The sequence below is a fragment of the Misgurnus anguillicaudatus genome, chromosome 25 (assembly GCF_027580225.2).
Source record: "Misgurnus anguillicaudatus chromosome 25, ASM2758022v2, whole genome shotgun sequence".
Classification (NCBI taxonomy): domain Eukaryota; kingdom Metazoa; phylum Chordata; class Actinopteri; order Cypriniformes; family Cobitidae; genus Misgurnus; species Misgurnus anguillicaudatus.
In genome coordinates, this window is record NC_073361.2 from 11791809 (window position 1) to 11806880 (window position 15072).

Below are 15072 nucleotides of genomic sequence, written 5' to 3' on the forward strand. Positions count from 1 at the left end.
TCATGACGCTGTTGTGATGTTGAGAGAGGTACGAGATAAAAAATAAAGCACTTTAATTGGAATGATTTTAGCGTGTGTGATTTATGCGGGTACGGGTCGGGTAACGGGCCAAATATTAACAGGTCCGGGCGGGTGTGGATTTAATTTTGATATTATCACGGGTGACGGGTCGGATCTGGTGCTGAACTTTGCGGGTACGGACGGGAACGGGTCTCCAAAAATGGACCCGTGCAGGACTCTGGTGCAGACCTTCAAGGAATCGTGCTTGCAGAGCCGCCTTGTTCCAATGATAGGCTGCCGCCAGTGTGTGGAACCAAATAGAATATTCGGTTATGGATCCTCGTCCCTGGGTAAGCTGGGAAAGTTGGGATATAGCCTCATCCCCATGAGCTGAGCAGTCAAACAGAGGGGTCATCTCAGAATGAAAATCCTCAAAGGAGGAACAGCATGGAGCCTGCGACTCCCATACAGCTATACCCCAGTTGTGAGCCTACCCAGTGAGGAGGTTGAGGACGAACGCCCTTCAACTTCCTGATAAGTGGCGGAGAGGCGTGAGTCTTGATGGCCGAGCATGATGCCCTGCTGCTGAACAACTGTAAAGATGGGATCCATCCCTGCTGGGTCTCTGGGCTGGTCAGTCTGTTCTGTCATGATGGATAGAGAGGAGGAGACCCAGATGCAGGGAAAAAACAGAACGTTTATTTAATAGTTCAATAATAAACTGCACAAGAAAAATAAGACTTGGTCCTCTTCGGGTCACCAGGGTGCGCCACTTCCGGGCAACCTGGCGCAGCGCGGAGATACTCGACCCACCAATCTACAGAGGGAGGAGCTAGCTGACAAAGTTGGGGAAATACAGGGCAGTCCGCGACCCTCGACTGAGGGACTGCGTAGCACGGAGATCACACGACCCGTGAGCCCCGACTGGAGAAATCGAATCTTGCAAAGGAGAGCTGGAAGCCAGAGAAACCCAGCGAGGCGCGTTCCCTCGGAGGCGGGGCAGAGCGCCGAAGCAGCGAGGACGAGAACTGCAATAAAACGCCCTGGGCACCAGCGGGAAACTACGGGCAAAAACTAAACGACAACGAAAACAAAAGAAAATAACAATGACTAGAATAAGCAAGGACTAAAATAAGCGAGGACTAGAGTTCAAAAATTGCTTAGTTCAAAGACAAGACTAGGAGTCGGCCCGAGCTGCACGTGAAACATACAACGGACTGACAAAGACAGAGGAATGAGAGGCAAATAAATAGGAACCCTAATGAGGATAAGGAGAGACAGGTGAGAAGAGAATCCCGTGAGCGGGAAATTAAGGAAAATATACTACAGGTGTGCATGTGAGAACACAGTGCGCGGGGAATACCAGAACAGGGAAACACGGGGATGAGGTGAGTGACACAGACACCGAGCACATGGTGAGCTGTCAAAACATACCCCCACGAGCCCAACAAAACAAACAAGACACACGGACATGAACTGACCGAAAGACTGAGGTCGTGACAGATTTTATTTAATTGTGGTCTATTAATTTATTGTCTTTGCCAAATTTTATTGTTTATTTAATATTGAATTTAACATCCATATCTTATTTCAGTAGTGATTTGTTATATTTGCATAATAATTCATATAGCATAGTTATGTTTATGTATATTTTTAAGTTAACAATGTGATTTTAATACACATTTGTTATTGTATGACACCTCATGTTATGAAAAAGTGAAAATAAAAGTATTTTTCTGATGTCTTGCAGTTCTGTTTTTAAACTGCAAAAAGTTTCTATATACCACCAAAAAGGGTGCTGCTGTTGTTAGAGTCCTTATTTGGTACTATATAGAACCATTTTTCTAAAGAGTGTAGAGTAACAGGAAACCCCTTTTTTGCACAAGTATCTTAAACACAAAAACAGGAAACTATTTCAACTGTTCATTTAAAAGGAAACATAGACTTTTCAAGCGACTGTCTCACTCTGTCTGTCAGTATATGATTGAAATATGGCAGAAGCTCGTATTTTTCAGGACAAGTTCAGCTGTTCAGTGTGTTTGGATCTCTTGAAGGATCCAGTGACCATTCCCTGTGGACACAGTTACTGTATGAGCTGTATTACAAACTGCTGGGATCAGGATGATCAGAAGAGAATCTACAGCTGCCCTCAATGCAGACAAACCTTCACACCAAGACCTGTTTTATTTAAAAATGTGATGATTGCTGAAATGGTGGAGGAACTGAAGAAGACAAAACTTCAGACTGCTGTTCCTGCTGACTCTTATGCTGAAGCTGGAGATGTGGAGTGTGACGCCTGTACTGAGAGAAAATACAAAGCTGTCAAGTCCTGTCTGGAGTGTCTGAAGTCTTACTGTCAAAATCATCTTAAACAACATGAGAATCTCTTCAATGACAGGAGGCATCATTTGATGAATCCCACCAGACAACTTCATGAGATGATCTGCTCAAAACATAATAAACAACTAGAAATCTACTGTCGCACCGACCAGCACTGCATTTGTTATCTGTGTACGATGGACGAACATAAAAACCATGATACTGTGACAGCTGTAGCAGAAAGAACTGAGAAACAGGTATGAACTGAAATCAGACACTGCACTAATGCTAACAGTAATGATTCATAATATGCTAAACTATGAATGTGATAATAGTAACATTACTTGCATATACGCATGCAGTTTAATAGTTATTTGTTATGTCACAGAGAGTTTTGGGAGAGCGACAGAGAAAATTACATCAGATAATTGAGGAGAGAGAGAAGGAGCTTCAGGAGCTGAGAGAGGCTGTGGACTCTCATGCGGTGAGTTTTGAACAGAAAAACATCTGCTGGCAGCTTGAAGATCAGTTTGAGATTCATGACTCTCCTCCAGTGATGGAGATCTTTACTGATGTACCTGTAATGGATCTGATTGTAATGTTTGTCCTAACAGCGCTCTGCACAGACAGCAGTGGAGGACAGTGAGAGGATCTTTACTGAACTGATCCGATCCATTGAGAGAAGACGATCTGAGGTGACACAACTGATCAGAGATCAGGAAAAGACTGCAGTGAGTCAAGCTGAAGGAGTCATGAAGCGTCTGGAGGAGGAGATTGATGATCTGAGGAGGAGAGACGCTGAACTGAAGCAGTTTTCACATACAGACAATCACATCCATTTCCTACAGGTAACACAACTCTGAAATATAACACAGTGAGCATTAACAGGATCTCTGGAAGACTTCACTTCATATATGACTATGATTTTAACAGTGTTTTTAGCCACTAAGAAAATAAGCTGTAACATTGCAAAAAATCTTAGTATTTTTGTCTTGTTTTAAGTGAAAATAACTAAAAATTCTTAAATTAAGACTTTTTCTTGATGAGCAAAACGACCCAAGAAAATAAGTCTAGTTTTTGGACCAAAGATATTACATTTTGGTGATTTTGTGCACAAAACAAGCAAAAAAAAAATCTGCCAATGGGGTAAGCAAAAAATCTTGATCATTTTTCTAAAACACTAAATTCAAGAAAATTTTAAGAACATTTGCTTACCCCACTGGCAGATTTTTTTTTTTTTTTTTGCTTGTTTTATGCACAAAATCACTTAAATGTGATTTTTTTTGGTCTAAAAACTAGACTTATTGTCATGACTCTGTTCTATGTTCCCCTGTCCCGTGCTCTTAGTTTGAAGTTATGTCTCTGTTTGCCATGTTTGTAGTTCTGTGTAGTTCTTTTGTTCTTTGGTCTGTGTTCTGATTGTTCCCCAGGTGTATCTTGTTATCCTTCAGTGTATATTAGTGATGGGCAGTCCGGCTCTTTCCATTGATTCGGCTCTTTCGGCTCAAGCGCTGGCTCTACATTTTAGTGATGGCAGTCCGGCTCTTTTCATAGATTCGGCTCTTCTGGCTCGGCTCCCTTAGAAGAGTCGGCTTCCCTGCATGCGTCTGAAGATTCGGCTCTGCTCGTTCGCTACAAAGAATCAGCTCTTAGCAGTGGCGGTTCTAGACAAATTTCACTAGGGGGGCCAAGGAGGGGCCAGTGTTTTACTAGAGGGGCACACAAAAAAAGGCAAGAAATTATATTTAAAGATAATAGGGGTGGTTACAGGAATTAGTTTAAGACAGGACTAGGCCTTATAGTTGAATTAGGAAATATAACTAGTTTTAACAAACATGCCTTACTAAATACATTACTTGTGTGCATTTTGAAGCAAAACAAAAGGCACTGGTGTATTTTAAGATATGGCATTGCAAGTTGTTTTCAGTTTGGACAGCTCTTACATTTATTTTAGTCTAGGACTAGTCTAATCACTTTCCGGGAAACTGCCCCGTAAACTTTATTTTACTTTACAATCATATAAATATGTATTAAATACAAGAGTGAGTGGAGGTGCAAAAGGGGAGCTTGGCTCTTTTCTAAAGCCCCCCAACCGATAATCATGTGAGCCTACTCAATAAACTTTATGAAATGCAAACTTTTATAAAGACAAACGTTTTAGTTTACATATAAACACACATTGCTAGACAGTTAGGGACCACAATCTAATCAGTATTTAAAATAATATTTATTTTAAATTGTAAACATTTTTATATGTAACATTTAATTAAATTCCTCCAATTGTATGCACGTATATGTAAGAGCATATTACAGCGCTTTTTACAATGTGTAAACTTTAAAAAGTTAGCGAGATGTTGGTTTTACCGGTTGTTGATGAGTAACAGCTGTGAATGATCACCGCGCTTAAGCAGCCACGTCACAGGAGAAAAAGTGAACAGTGTCCCAATGTCAAGTCAGCTAGAGTCCTTACCAGTGCCCAAACCTGCATACACATGCACAACATCGGGAGATTGGGGACAAATTCGCCGAGCATCACCCGCAGCCGGCTACAGTGATTGGGAGCGCTGCTCTAATTTGCCCGTGTAGACGTTGCGTCGCTGCGTCGCGTTAGTTCCGCTTTTTGCGTTCGCGTGTAAAATCTAAATAAATTTATACTTTTTTATTTGGTCAGCTCGGGGTGGCCACAGGGGTGGCCAGGGACATGTCTACAGAGGCACGGGCCACCCTTGGCCTCCGTGTAGAACCGCCACTGGCTCTTAGAGCCGCTCCTTCGCGAACGACCCATCACTAGTGTATATAAGCCCAGTGTTTCAGTTGTCCTGTATCAGTCGTTGTTTGTATGCGGTTTACAGGTTTGGTTTGGTTTGGTTTGGTTTGGTTTGGTTTGGTCTGGTCTGATTTTGTTTGGTTTGGTTTGGTTTGGTCTGGTCTGATTTTGTTTGGTTTGGTTTGGTCTGGTCTCATTCTCCCAGTGTTATTTTGTATTACTTTATGTTATAATTAAAGTAACCTGCATTTGGATACGCCTGCTTTTATCCACACAACATTACAGAACGACTGATCAACTAGGATTAGTGATGGCAAAATGTGGCTTCCTGAACCACTGATGCTTCACAGCCCATTGCTTCACCCAAAGGTTCATTAACGGAAGCTTCATTCCACATTGCTCCCTAGTGACATCTAGCGACTGTGTAAAGAAATTGCAGATAATACATTTTATGCACTACCTAAGCAGAAATTTGTTCATTTTCTGGTTATATAATAAATAAAAAAATATTTTTCTGTGTGAATTTTCTTGAAATGTCATACACACAGTTATTCCATTAATTGTTTGAAGAATGACAGTAGGCCTATGACATATACAAGTTCGACTTTGTTTAGTACAGTAGTCTGGGGTAGGAAAAATGTACAAAATAAAATGTGTGTGTGTGTGTGTGTGTGTGTGTGTGTGTGTACCATAAGTAGTTTAAGTGCAGTGCTTATGGGAATGAGGGTACAATGAAGAAAATTGCAACAGATCATTTGGGGATTTATTATATTAATATGTATTATTTATTATTTATTATTGAGAAACAAAATAGTTTGAACTTCAACTTGAACCTTATTCATTTATATAGCACATTTTACTGCAATTTCAATTACCCAAAGTGCTTCACAGTATTTCAAAGACATAAAGCAAAATATCAAACCAATTAATAAAAAGAAAATTAAGACAGAATAAAAGATAAGAATAAAATTCCATAAAAGAGAAACAGGTCAAAGATAAAATGACATAAAATATATAAAAACTTCAAGAAACTATCTCCAAACAAGGTCTATTTTCAACAAAAGCTAAATTAAAAAGATACGCTTTTAACTGACACTTAAAACCTTCTAAATTTGAGACCTGCCGAATATGCAAAGGTAGGCTATTCCACAGTTTTGGGGCGATGACCATGTAGGCTCTGTCACCCCTTGATTTTTGTGATGAACGGGGAATTGCTAACAGAAGTTTATCTCCTGATCTCAAAGACCTGACTGGAGTATGGTCCTTTAAGAGGTTGGTGATATAGCTTGGGCGATATTGTGAAAAGCTTTAAAAACCATCAATAAAAATTTTAAATCAATTCTATACCGCCAATGCAGAATAGATATTACTGGAATAATGTGTTCTCTAATTTTTGTGCCAGTTAAAAACCTAGCTGCGCATTCTGCACTAATTGTAGATGAGATAGATTGTGTTTGCTTATACCAACATACAGATAATTACAATAGTCCAGTCTGGATGTGATAAAAGCATGCACTATAACCTGTAGGTCTTTTGTGTTCAGGATGGGTTTTAGCCTGGAGATCAGTCTAAGATTATAAAAATTACTCTTTACTACTGACTTAATCTGGTTTTCAAAGCTTAGGGAAGAGTCAATGATTGCACCCAGATTCCTAATAAGTCTATTCAAAGGGGCAATAGCACTAGACATAGCTTCCTTAAGTTGCGATGGACCAAAGATAATTATCTCTGATTTGTTCTCATATAGTTAGGGTTAGGGTTAGGTAACCAAAGTTTGACTTCATCCAGGCAGAGTACTAAAAAATTTTCTGACTTTAAAAGGCAAATATAATTGAGTGTGGTCAGCATACATGTGATAAGAGACATCATGACGATGGCAAATTGAGCCAAGAGGGCTCATGTACATAGAAAATAACATGGGTCCCAAAATAGAACCCTGAGGAAGACCATATTTTAAAGATGTCAGTGACGAAGAGTCATTTGCAAAATTCACAAAGAAGGTTCTTTCATGCAAATATGACTTAAACCATTTTAAAACAGTCCCGTTGATACCTACTTTAACCTCCAGGCGTTTCAAAAGAATTGAGTGATCTACAGTGTCGAAAGCGGCACTGAGATCCAGCATAATTGAAACAACACCCAACTGTGAGCAGCTCTAAAACCAGATTGGAAATGATCTAAAATATCATTTTCAATTAGAAAAAGAGTAATTTGAGAAAAAACTAATTTTTCCAATACTTTTGCGAGACATGGTAGTTTAGATATTGGTTGATAATTATTCAGCTCTGAAGGGTTACAGCCAGATTTTTTGAGTAAAGGAGAAACCACTGCTTGCTTAAGGCAAGGAGGCACCACTCCATTTCTCAGAGAGCTGTTGACAATAGACAGAATGCTAAGGCCCAGAATATCAAAACGATCTTTTAAAAAGCGAGGAGGTAAATGATCTGTATACGATCATTTCATGTGTCTTATAATATCCTCAAGAGCTGGAAGAGAGACTGTATCAAAATGATCAAATATACAGGAGTTAGAGGTGGAAACTGCTAGAACACAATGCGAAGGTGTGATATCTTCTCTAATTAATTAAATTTTCTTTTGGAAAAAAGTCAAAAAGTCATCAAGTGTAAAGAGAGGAATCAGTTGAAGTGGCGATGGATGGATTAAGTACTGAATTTATTGTACTAAACAAAGTTTTGGGGTAGTGAGGTGATCTATTTATTAGCTCTGAGACATATTTAGTTCTTGCAGCTTTTACAGCATACTGATATTTCTTAAGGGATACATGTAATATTTCAAAAGAAATCTGCAATTTATCACTCTTCCATCTGCAAACCTGTTTTATCATTATTAAACCAATGCTGAGATTTAGGCTTTTTCTTCTTAATTGGAGCAATATCGTTTATAATGTCCAAGCAGACAGAATTAAAAGCAATAGTCAGTTCATCCGTGTCCATCAAAAGTCCAGCAGTTTCTAGTAATGATGAGATAGGGTTATTTGTATACGCCTCGATAAAATGACTTGCCGTTGAATCGAACGAAAATAGACATCCTTAAATGATCTCTTTGGTGAGGCAATGGTCAGATCAAAACTAAAAAAGACTGGTCTATGGTCCGATATGAAATTGTCCTCTGTAACCACATCCTTAATGGGTAACCCCATGGATAAAACCAGATCGAGAGTATGCCCGTGACTGTGTGTGGCATCGAGACCAAATTGTGTTAAATTAAAAGAGTGAATGAGATCAGAGAACTGCTGACCGAGAGGGTTTGACGAGCAGCACCCATGAATATTAAAGTCCCTAACGATTAAGAGGTTGTCCGTGATGGGAACGATGTGTGAGAGAAAGTCAGCGAAATCATGAGTGAAGTCCTTGTTATATTTAGGAGGACGATAGGTGAGAGCACAGAAGAGGATCTGAGCCAGGTTTAGTGCAAACATCTGTACCTCAAAAGAAGAATATTTCTCAGTGGAAACAACAGAGCATTTAAAATGATCTTTAAACAGCGTAGCCACCCCCACCACGACCAGACAGTCTCTGAGAGTTTAAAACATTATAGTTCGCAGGTAACAGCTCTGCAAGAATACAACTATCCATCGGTTCAAGCCATGTCTCAGTTAAAAACAGGAAATCCAAATCTTTGGAGACCATGAAGTCACGAAGTATAAAAGTTTTGTTTCACACTGACCTCACATTAAGCAACGCAGGGTTGACTCCAATAAGATCCAACGGATGAGTAATGATGTGTACTGTAAATTCTTTACATAGCGATGAGCCGGCAGTTCATTCCGCTTATGAGGCTTTATCCACACACGCTGAGTAATGGCCAAAGGCCATGCAGGGTAAACCGTCCGAAGCCACGACCAAACGAACCGAGGGTCAATTGTCCTGTTTGCCCGTTTATTTATTGCAGTTCTCGCCAACCAGCCCGCACGTTTTCCTCGTCTTTTGTGACGCTTCTTTTTGTAAAAGGAGCCATGGTAACTGCGGCAGATCTCCGGCGGAATAAGCAGCAGGTGATTGCGGAGGTTTGAAGTTTTGACATCGTTTGTGAAATACCAGTCTGAAGGAATTGAGGTTCTGGTTTCCAGTAGTTTCAGGCAATCATACCTCAGTACAGATGACAACAGGCAGAAACAACATCATAAAAAACGGACATAAGCAATATCTGTGTGATATGCTGGCGCCATCTTGTTCTCAAGTGTGTTGGGATTAAGACGATTCCTCTTTTTGGTTAAAACCAGTCCAGCCTTGGCAAAGATCCTTTCACATGAAACAGAGGATGCAGGGCAACATAGAAATGCCAGTGTCAGCTGGTATAAGTGTGGGTACTGATGCTTATGTTGAGCCTAATATACTAGTGGGTCCTCGGTTCTTATGAGATTCACTTCAGATAAATTTAAGAAATAAGATAAGATATTACTTTGACTAGTCTGTGGATTGTTAGTAGTATGTGTATGCTCATGCAGTGCTAGATAATGCCTGAGCATGGAAGATGTATTATTGCTGTATGTCAGCCCCTTATGGCACAGCAAGCATTTCACCTTGAAACATGAAATAATAGACATGAAAGACTATACTGCCATAAAGTGTGTCTTATAATAATATTAACACACTAAAATATAACAATTACACATACTTTATTGTGAGCAAAAATTTCAAAATACTCCTAGACGGGGAGGATTTCCTCTTTCTTGCTGGCTCTATTACAAAAACTAAATAACAGGTCACAAAAGGCAGACAAATCCAATAGGGCAATCTAAATCAACAACCAGTCCAAATCCAAAAATTTAAAGCAATCCAACTAATTTTATCTAACTTATACAATAATAATACTATGATATAGCTTTAATTAATCAAAAAATATATACTATAACTAATTTATAATTATATACTATAACTACTAATATAATCTACTTCTAATAATAAACTCTCCTACACTCTACTTCTACCACTGCTTCTACCACTTCTGACACCTATCCAACACTGAAACGCCACAACACCTGCAAGGAGGGGCGAGTTTCGAAACTTCTTTGTCCGTAATCGATACTCAAGACTGAACCAATGACATGTCCACACACACCGATGCCTTGTTTGTCATTGATCATGTGATTTCTACATTAACAACACAAGCCTTGAAGCAAGGCTTCATTTGGCATGCCCATTTATTCTCAACACACGCTCCGAAGCTTCGCTTCCAATAACCCATGACTAACTAGGAACCAGCAGTGACTTTCACCAGCTCACGTCACACCATGGACCCAGCAGCTTTTTGGTCTCCAGCCATGAGACTCCTTGTGCTCCGCCAGGGCTCCCGCTCCCTTGAGGATCACACACAGGACTTCTTGGACCTTGTTCCACACACCATTACCCATATAAATCACTAATAGTTTTTTATCAATGCAGTCTAATTGAACCACCTAAATCAGAACACTTGCAATATGATCCTCAGGGGAGGACCGCCGCCATGCATGCACCTGTTCTCCGGAGGGTCGTTGCCATTCCTGCATCGTTTCCACAGTGGGTTGGTACCATACCTGCTCCTGTTCTTAAGATGGCTGCCATGCCCGCACTCGAGCCACTTCACAAGATGGCTGTCACACTCGAGCCACTTCACAAGATGGCTGCCTCACCCGAGCCACTTCACAAGATGGCCGCCTCACCAGCCTCTCCAGTTCATGCTAGGACCCAGAGGTTAATGTCTAGTCTGAAGGATACCCATATGATGTCAGTATGGTAGGCAGGGATCCCAAGTCCGGTTGTGTCCAGTTCGTGGTCTCTAGGATGCCTGAGGTATGTCCTCTGACTTCTGTGCTTTCTGTATTTGCCATGGCTCTGTGGTGTGTGTGATCTGCTTTCTGCTCTTCTGTTCCACAAGAGGTCTCTCAAACCCATGAACCTGAGTCTCCTGCACTTCCTGTCACGCCTGAGAGGTCCGAACCTGAGTCTCCTGCACTTCCTGTAACGGCTGAAAGGTCTGAACAGGAGTCCTCTGCACTTTCTATCATGGCTGAAAGGTTTGAATTTGAGTCCTTTGAGCTTCCGGTCTCGACCAAGTTTCCAGTATCCTGTAGGTTAGCTAACATGGTCGCTCACAAGCCCCATAGACTCTCTTGCCTTGCCAAAATGGCCGTGCACGACTCTCAAAGTCTCTCTGTCTTGCCCAAAAAGGCAGCTCCTGAGCTCCCTAAACTCTCTACCTGGCCCAAGATGGCCATCCCCGGGCTCCCTGAACTCTCGGTCTGGCCCAAGATGGCCATCCCCGAGCTCCCTGAACTCTCTGCTTGGGCTCCCTGAACTCTGTGCCTGGTCCAAGATGGCCATCCCAGAGCTCCCTGAACTCTGTGCCTGGTCCAAGATGGCCATCCTCGAGCTCCCTGAACTCTGTGCCTGGTCCAAGATGGCCATTCCCGAGCTCCCTTAACTTTGTGCCTTATCTAATCTGGCCCATGGGGCCTCTTTCTGTTCTCTCCCTCTGACTAGGTTCCTGTTGCCACCGGCACCACCCTGGTTTCCAGTTCCGCCCTGGTCTCTGGCTCCACCTGCGGCACCACCCTGGTCTCCAGTTTCTCCTGGGTTCCTGAAACCACCAGCACCACCATGGTTTCTGGATCCACTCTGGATCCTGGTTCCTGCCCTGCCGGCTCTGCCCTGGTTTCCTGCCCTACCGGCTCCGCCCTGGTTTCCTGCCCTACCGGCTCCGCCCTGGTTTCCTGCCCTGCGGCTCCTACAGTGTAGTTCTTTTGTTCATTGGTCTGTGTTCTGATTGTTCCCCAGGTGTATCTTGTTATCCTTCAGTGTATATAAGCCCAGTTTTTCAGTTGTCCTGTATCAGTCGTTGTTTGTATGTGGTTTACAGGTTTGTTTTGTTTTGGTTTCATTCTCCCAGTGTTATTTTGTATTACTTTATGTTATAATTTAAGTCACCTGCATTTGGATCCGCTGTCTCCGCCTGCCTTTATCCACACAACATTACACTTATTTTCTTGGTTCGTTTTGCGCGTCAAGAAAAAGCATCTTAATTTAAGAATTTTTAGATATTTTCTTGAAAACAAGACAAAAATACAAAAAAATTTTTGCAGTGTACATATGATTAATGTTTATGTTGTCTTTGCATTTGTAATCTTTTCTTCTTCAGAGTTTTCAGTCTCTGTCTGCAGCTCCTGAGTCTTCAGTCTCACACAGATTTCCTCTCAGCTCTCTCCTCTCTTTTGATGATGTGAGAAAATCTCTCTCTCAACTGAAAGACAAACTGGAGGATTTCTGTAGAGAGGAGATAAAGAAGATATCTGATAATGGTAAAGTAGCAGATATTAATTTACTCTCAAACAATATCACACAATCAAGAGCGCTGTTAGACTTTATATCAGTGTCATGATGTTTGTTTTCTGTTATTAGTTTATTATATTAATACTTGTGATATGGGAACTATATTAATGAAATAATATTAAATATTAATGTTTGTTTATGTTTCAGTTACATATATTACAGTTATTCTTGCTGAATTGAAGAGCAGGGAGGATTTCTTACAATGTAAGAGACTTTAAAAACATTTATTATTTATGACTTTATCATGATTTATGACTTTTATTAATTATATTTAAGACAACATGAAGTAAAAAATATTTCTGAATGTTCAATGTTTACACCATTTCAGGTCACACATGTCAGTAACTTAATTATTGTTAAAGAGGGTGAATAAATTGAGTAAAATAAACAGTAAGCTGCAGATACTGAGACTCAAAATAAAAACATCGACCTTCAAAAAAAAAAAAAAAATTTCTTCTGCTAACAGACAAACAAAACAACAAAACTTTTTTATAAATAAAATTACATTATCCTAAAAACTGTATACAAATGTTAAATGTGATCTAATGTGATCAGTGCACAGGGGTATAAATAGCAGTCCCTCACCTCTGTCCCGTGAGAGTTTTTGCAGCATCCCTTCACCACCTCATCACCTTGCCCTCAGCTAGTACATCTATCCCATTTAAAGAGCGAGGAGTACTCTGGGTTCGGGCTAAACTTCCAAGCTCTGCGCTCTACCCCCGGACTAAATACATGTTAATCTGAACTCGTGAAATAAATACTTTAAACAATCTGAATAATAACTGTGGGGAAACAAAGTAAATGAAAGATTAAATACAAATATAGAAACATGAAGTTTTTTAAATAATGCAATAAATTTGCAATGATGATTTTTGTTAAACTGCTGCAGTCATTTGTGTTTATCTTCACCAGATTTCAAGCAGTTCACACTGGATTCAAACACAGTAAATAAATTAATTCAGCTGTCTGATGGGAACAGAACGGCTACTAACACTAATACAGACCATCAGTATCCTGATCATCCAGACAGATTTGATCGCTGGCGTCAGGTGTTGTGTAGAGAGAGTTTGTGTGGACGCTGTTACTGGGAGGTTGAGTGGAGTGGTAAGGTTGATATATCAGTGTCATATAAGAGCATCAGCAGGAAGGGAGAGGGTCTTAAGTGTAAGTTTGGATTAAATGATCAGTCCTGGACTTTGTACTGCGATGGCTCCAGCTGCTCATTCACTCACAATAACAAACACATTAAACTCCCTGTAGTGTTGAGCTCCTGTAGAATAGGAGTGTATGTGGATCACAGTAAAGGATCTCTGTCCTTTTACAGCGTCTCTGATACAATGAACCTCATACACAGAGTCCACACCACATTCACTCAAACACTTTATCCTGGGTTTTATATTTATAATGGATCCACAGTTAAATTGTTTCATCTCGTAAAATAGATTATAGAGATTTTAAAAGCAGTGCTGGTAAATTCCGGATTATAAGATTGATTACAATATTTGCTATATTTTTCATACATTTTTTTTAGATTGTATATATATATATATATATATATATATATATATATATATATATATATATATATATATATATATATATATATATATATATATATATATGCCTGTACTTTTCTTTATTTTATTTTACTACACATTTCAAAATTGTGAAAAGTGCTATAGAAATAAACTTGAACTGAATTTATGAGAAAATATATTCTGTATTGCCTGATATAGACTCTATAAAACATTATTTGACTGTTTTTGTCATGGTTCTGCCATCTTGTCCTTTGTTTTATCTAGTCTTGTGGCAGAATCATGACAGACCAATGTTTTGTGTGGGTTCACGTGGTCTTAATATTGTTTTACTAGACCACGTGTTCCCTGTGTCTTGTCTCTTTTACCCTGCTCCCTTGTCATCCTCTCCTCATTATTGTTTGATTTATATCACCTGCTCCCCTCTTGATTTATTCCCCTATTTAATCCTCTTGTATTCATTGTCCTGTGCTTGTGCATTGTTTCCCTACCTGTGAGTATTCTGTGCGTGTCTAGTCTAAGTCAATAGTATATTTAGTGTTTGTTCAAGTTCATATTTAAGTGTCATCTAGTTTAGTGTTTTAGTGTAGATTTGTATCTTGTTCTGTTTAGTGTCCACTCCATCTGTTTTTGTATCTTGTTAGTTGTTTTGCCCCCTCGTGGGTTTTGTTTTCTGTTTTGTTACATAATAAAAGTCTTTGTTAAGTTATCTGCTGTCTGCACTTGGGTTCATCCTTGTAAACCATAACAGTTTTTCTCAATAAACTTGAGGCTGTTCATGCATCCTGACATTTACAGGGTGCGTGTGTTCTAAAGTAGCATAAAACTGATATTGCAGTGAATCTATTCAAAAGAGATCCCCTGCTTAATATAATGTTTTTATGCAGCAGGGTTCAGATTTTAAAGTCTATAAACTGTATCTGTTCCTGAAACAAGAGTCTTATCACACAACATTCCTACAGGTTATAAACCAAAACAAAAGACTTCTTGAAAACCTCACGCTATATTGATTTCAATAACGGGAAAAACATTTACTACAATAGTAAGAAAACCTAATAATGTTTAACTAGAACATTGTATAAATGGATAGTTTTGTTATATGTTGATATGATGCATCATATTT

The 15072-nt window shown here is 39.7% G+C and overlaps 1 protein-coding gene and 1 pseudogene across 1 annotated transcript; one reads left to right on the forward strand and one right to left on the reverse strand.

Annotated features, from left to right (window-relative positions):
- Window positions 1-15072, reverse strand: part of LOC141362192 (F-box/LRR-repeat protein 7-like) — a 190815-nt pseudogene that overhangs the window by 90660 nt on the left and 85083 nt on the right.
- On the forward strand, window positions 855-13960 carry LOC129425971 (E3 ubiquitin/ISG15 ligase TRIM25-like). The gene is made up of 6 exons (XM_055182078.2): window positions 855-2576; window positions 2708-2803; window positions 2934-3167; window positions 12224-12383; window positions 12562-12618; window positions 13327-13960. Exons 1-6 carry the CDS (start codon window positions 1992-1994, stop codon window positions 13854-13856), a joined length of 1662 nt encoding a protein of 553 aa, XP_055038053.2. The 5' UTR covers window positions 855-1991; the 3' UTR covers window positions 13857-13960.

Excerpts from the sequence above, each read along its gene's own strand:
- LOC129425971 (XM_055182078.2), top strand. The coding sequence starts at position 1,992 with ATGGCAGAAGCTCGTATTTTTCAGGACAAGTTCAGCTGTTCAGTGTGT. Across the intron at positions 2,804-2,933 it reads AGGCTGTGGACTCTCATGCG|CGCTCTGCACAGACAGCAGT; the intron begins GTGAGTTTTGAA and ends TTGTCCTAACAG. Across the intron at positions 3,168-12,223 it reads ATCACATCCATTTCCTACAG|AGTTTTCAGTCTCTGTCTGC; the intron begins GTAACACAACTC and ends TTTCTTCTTCAG.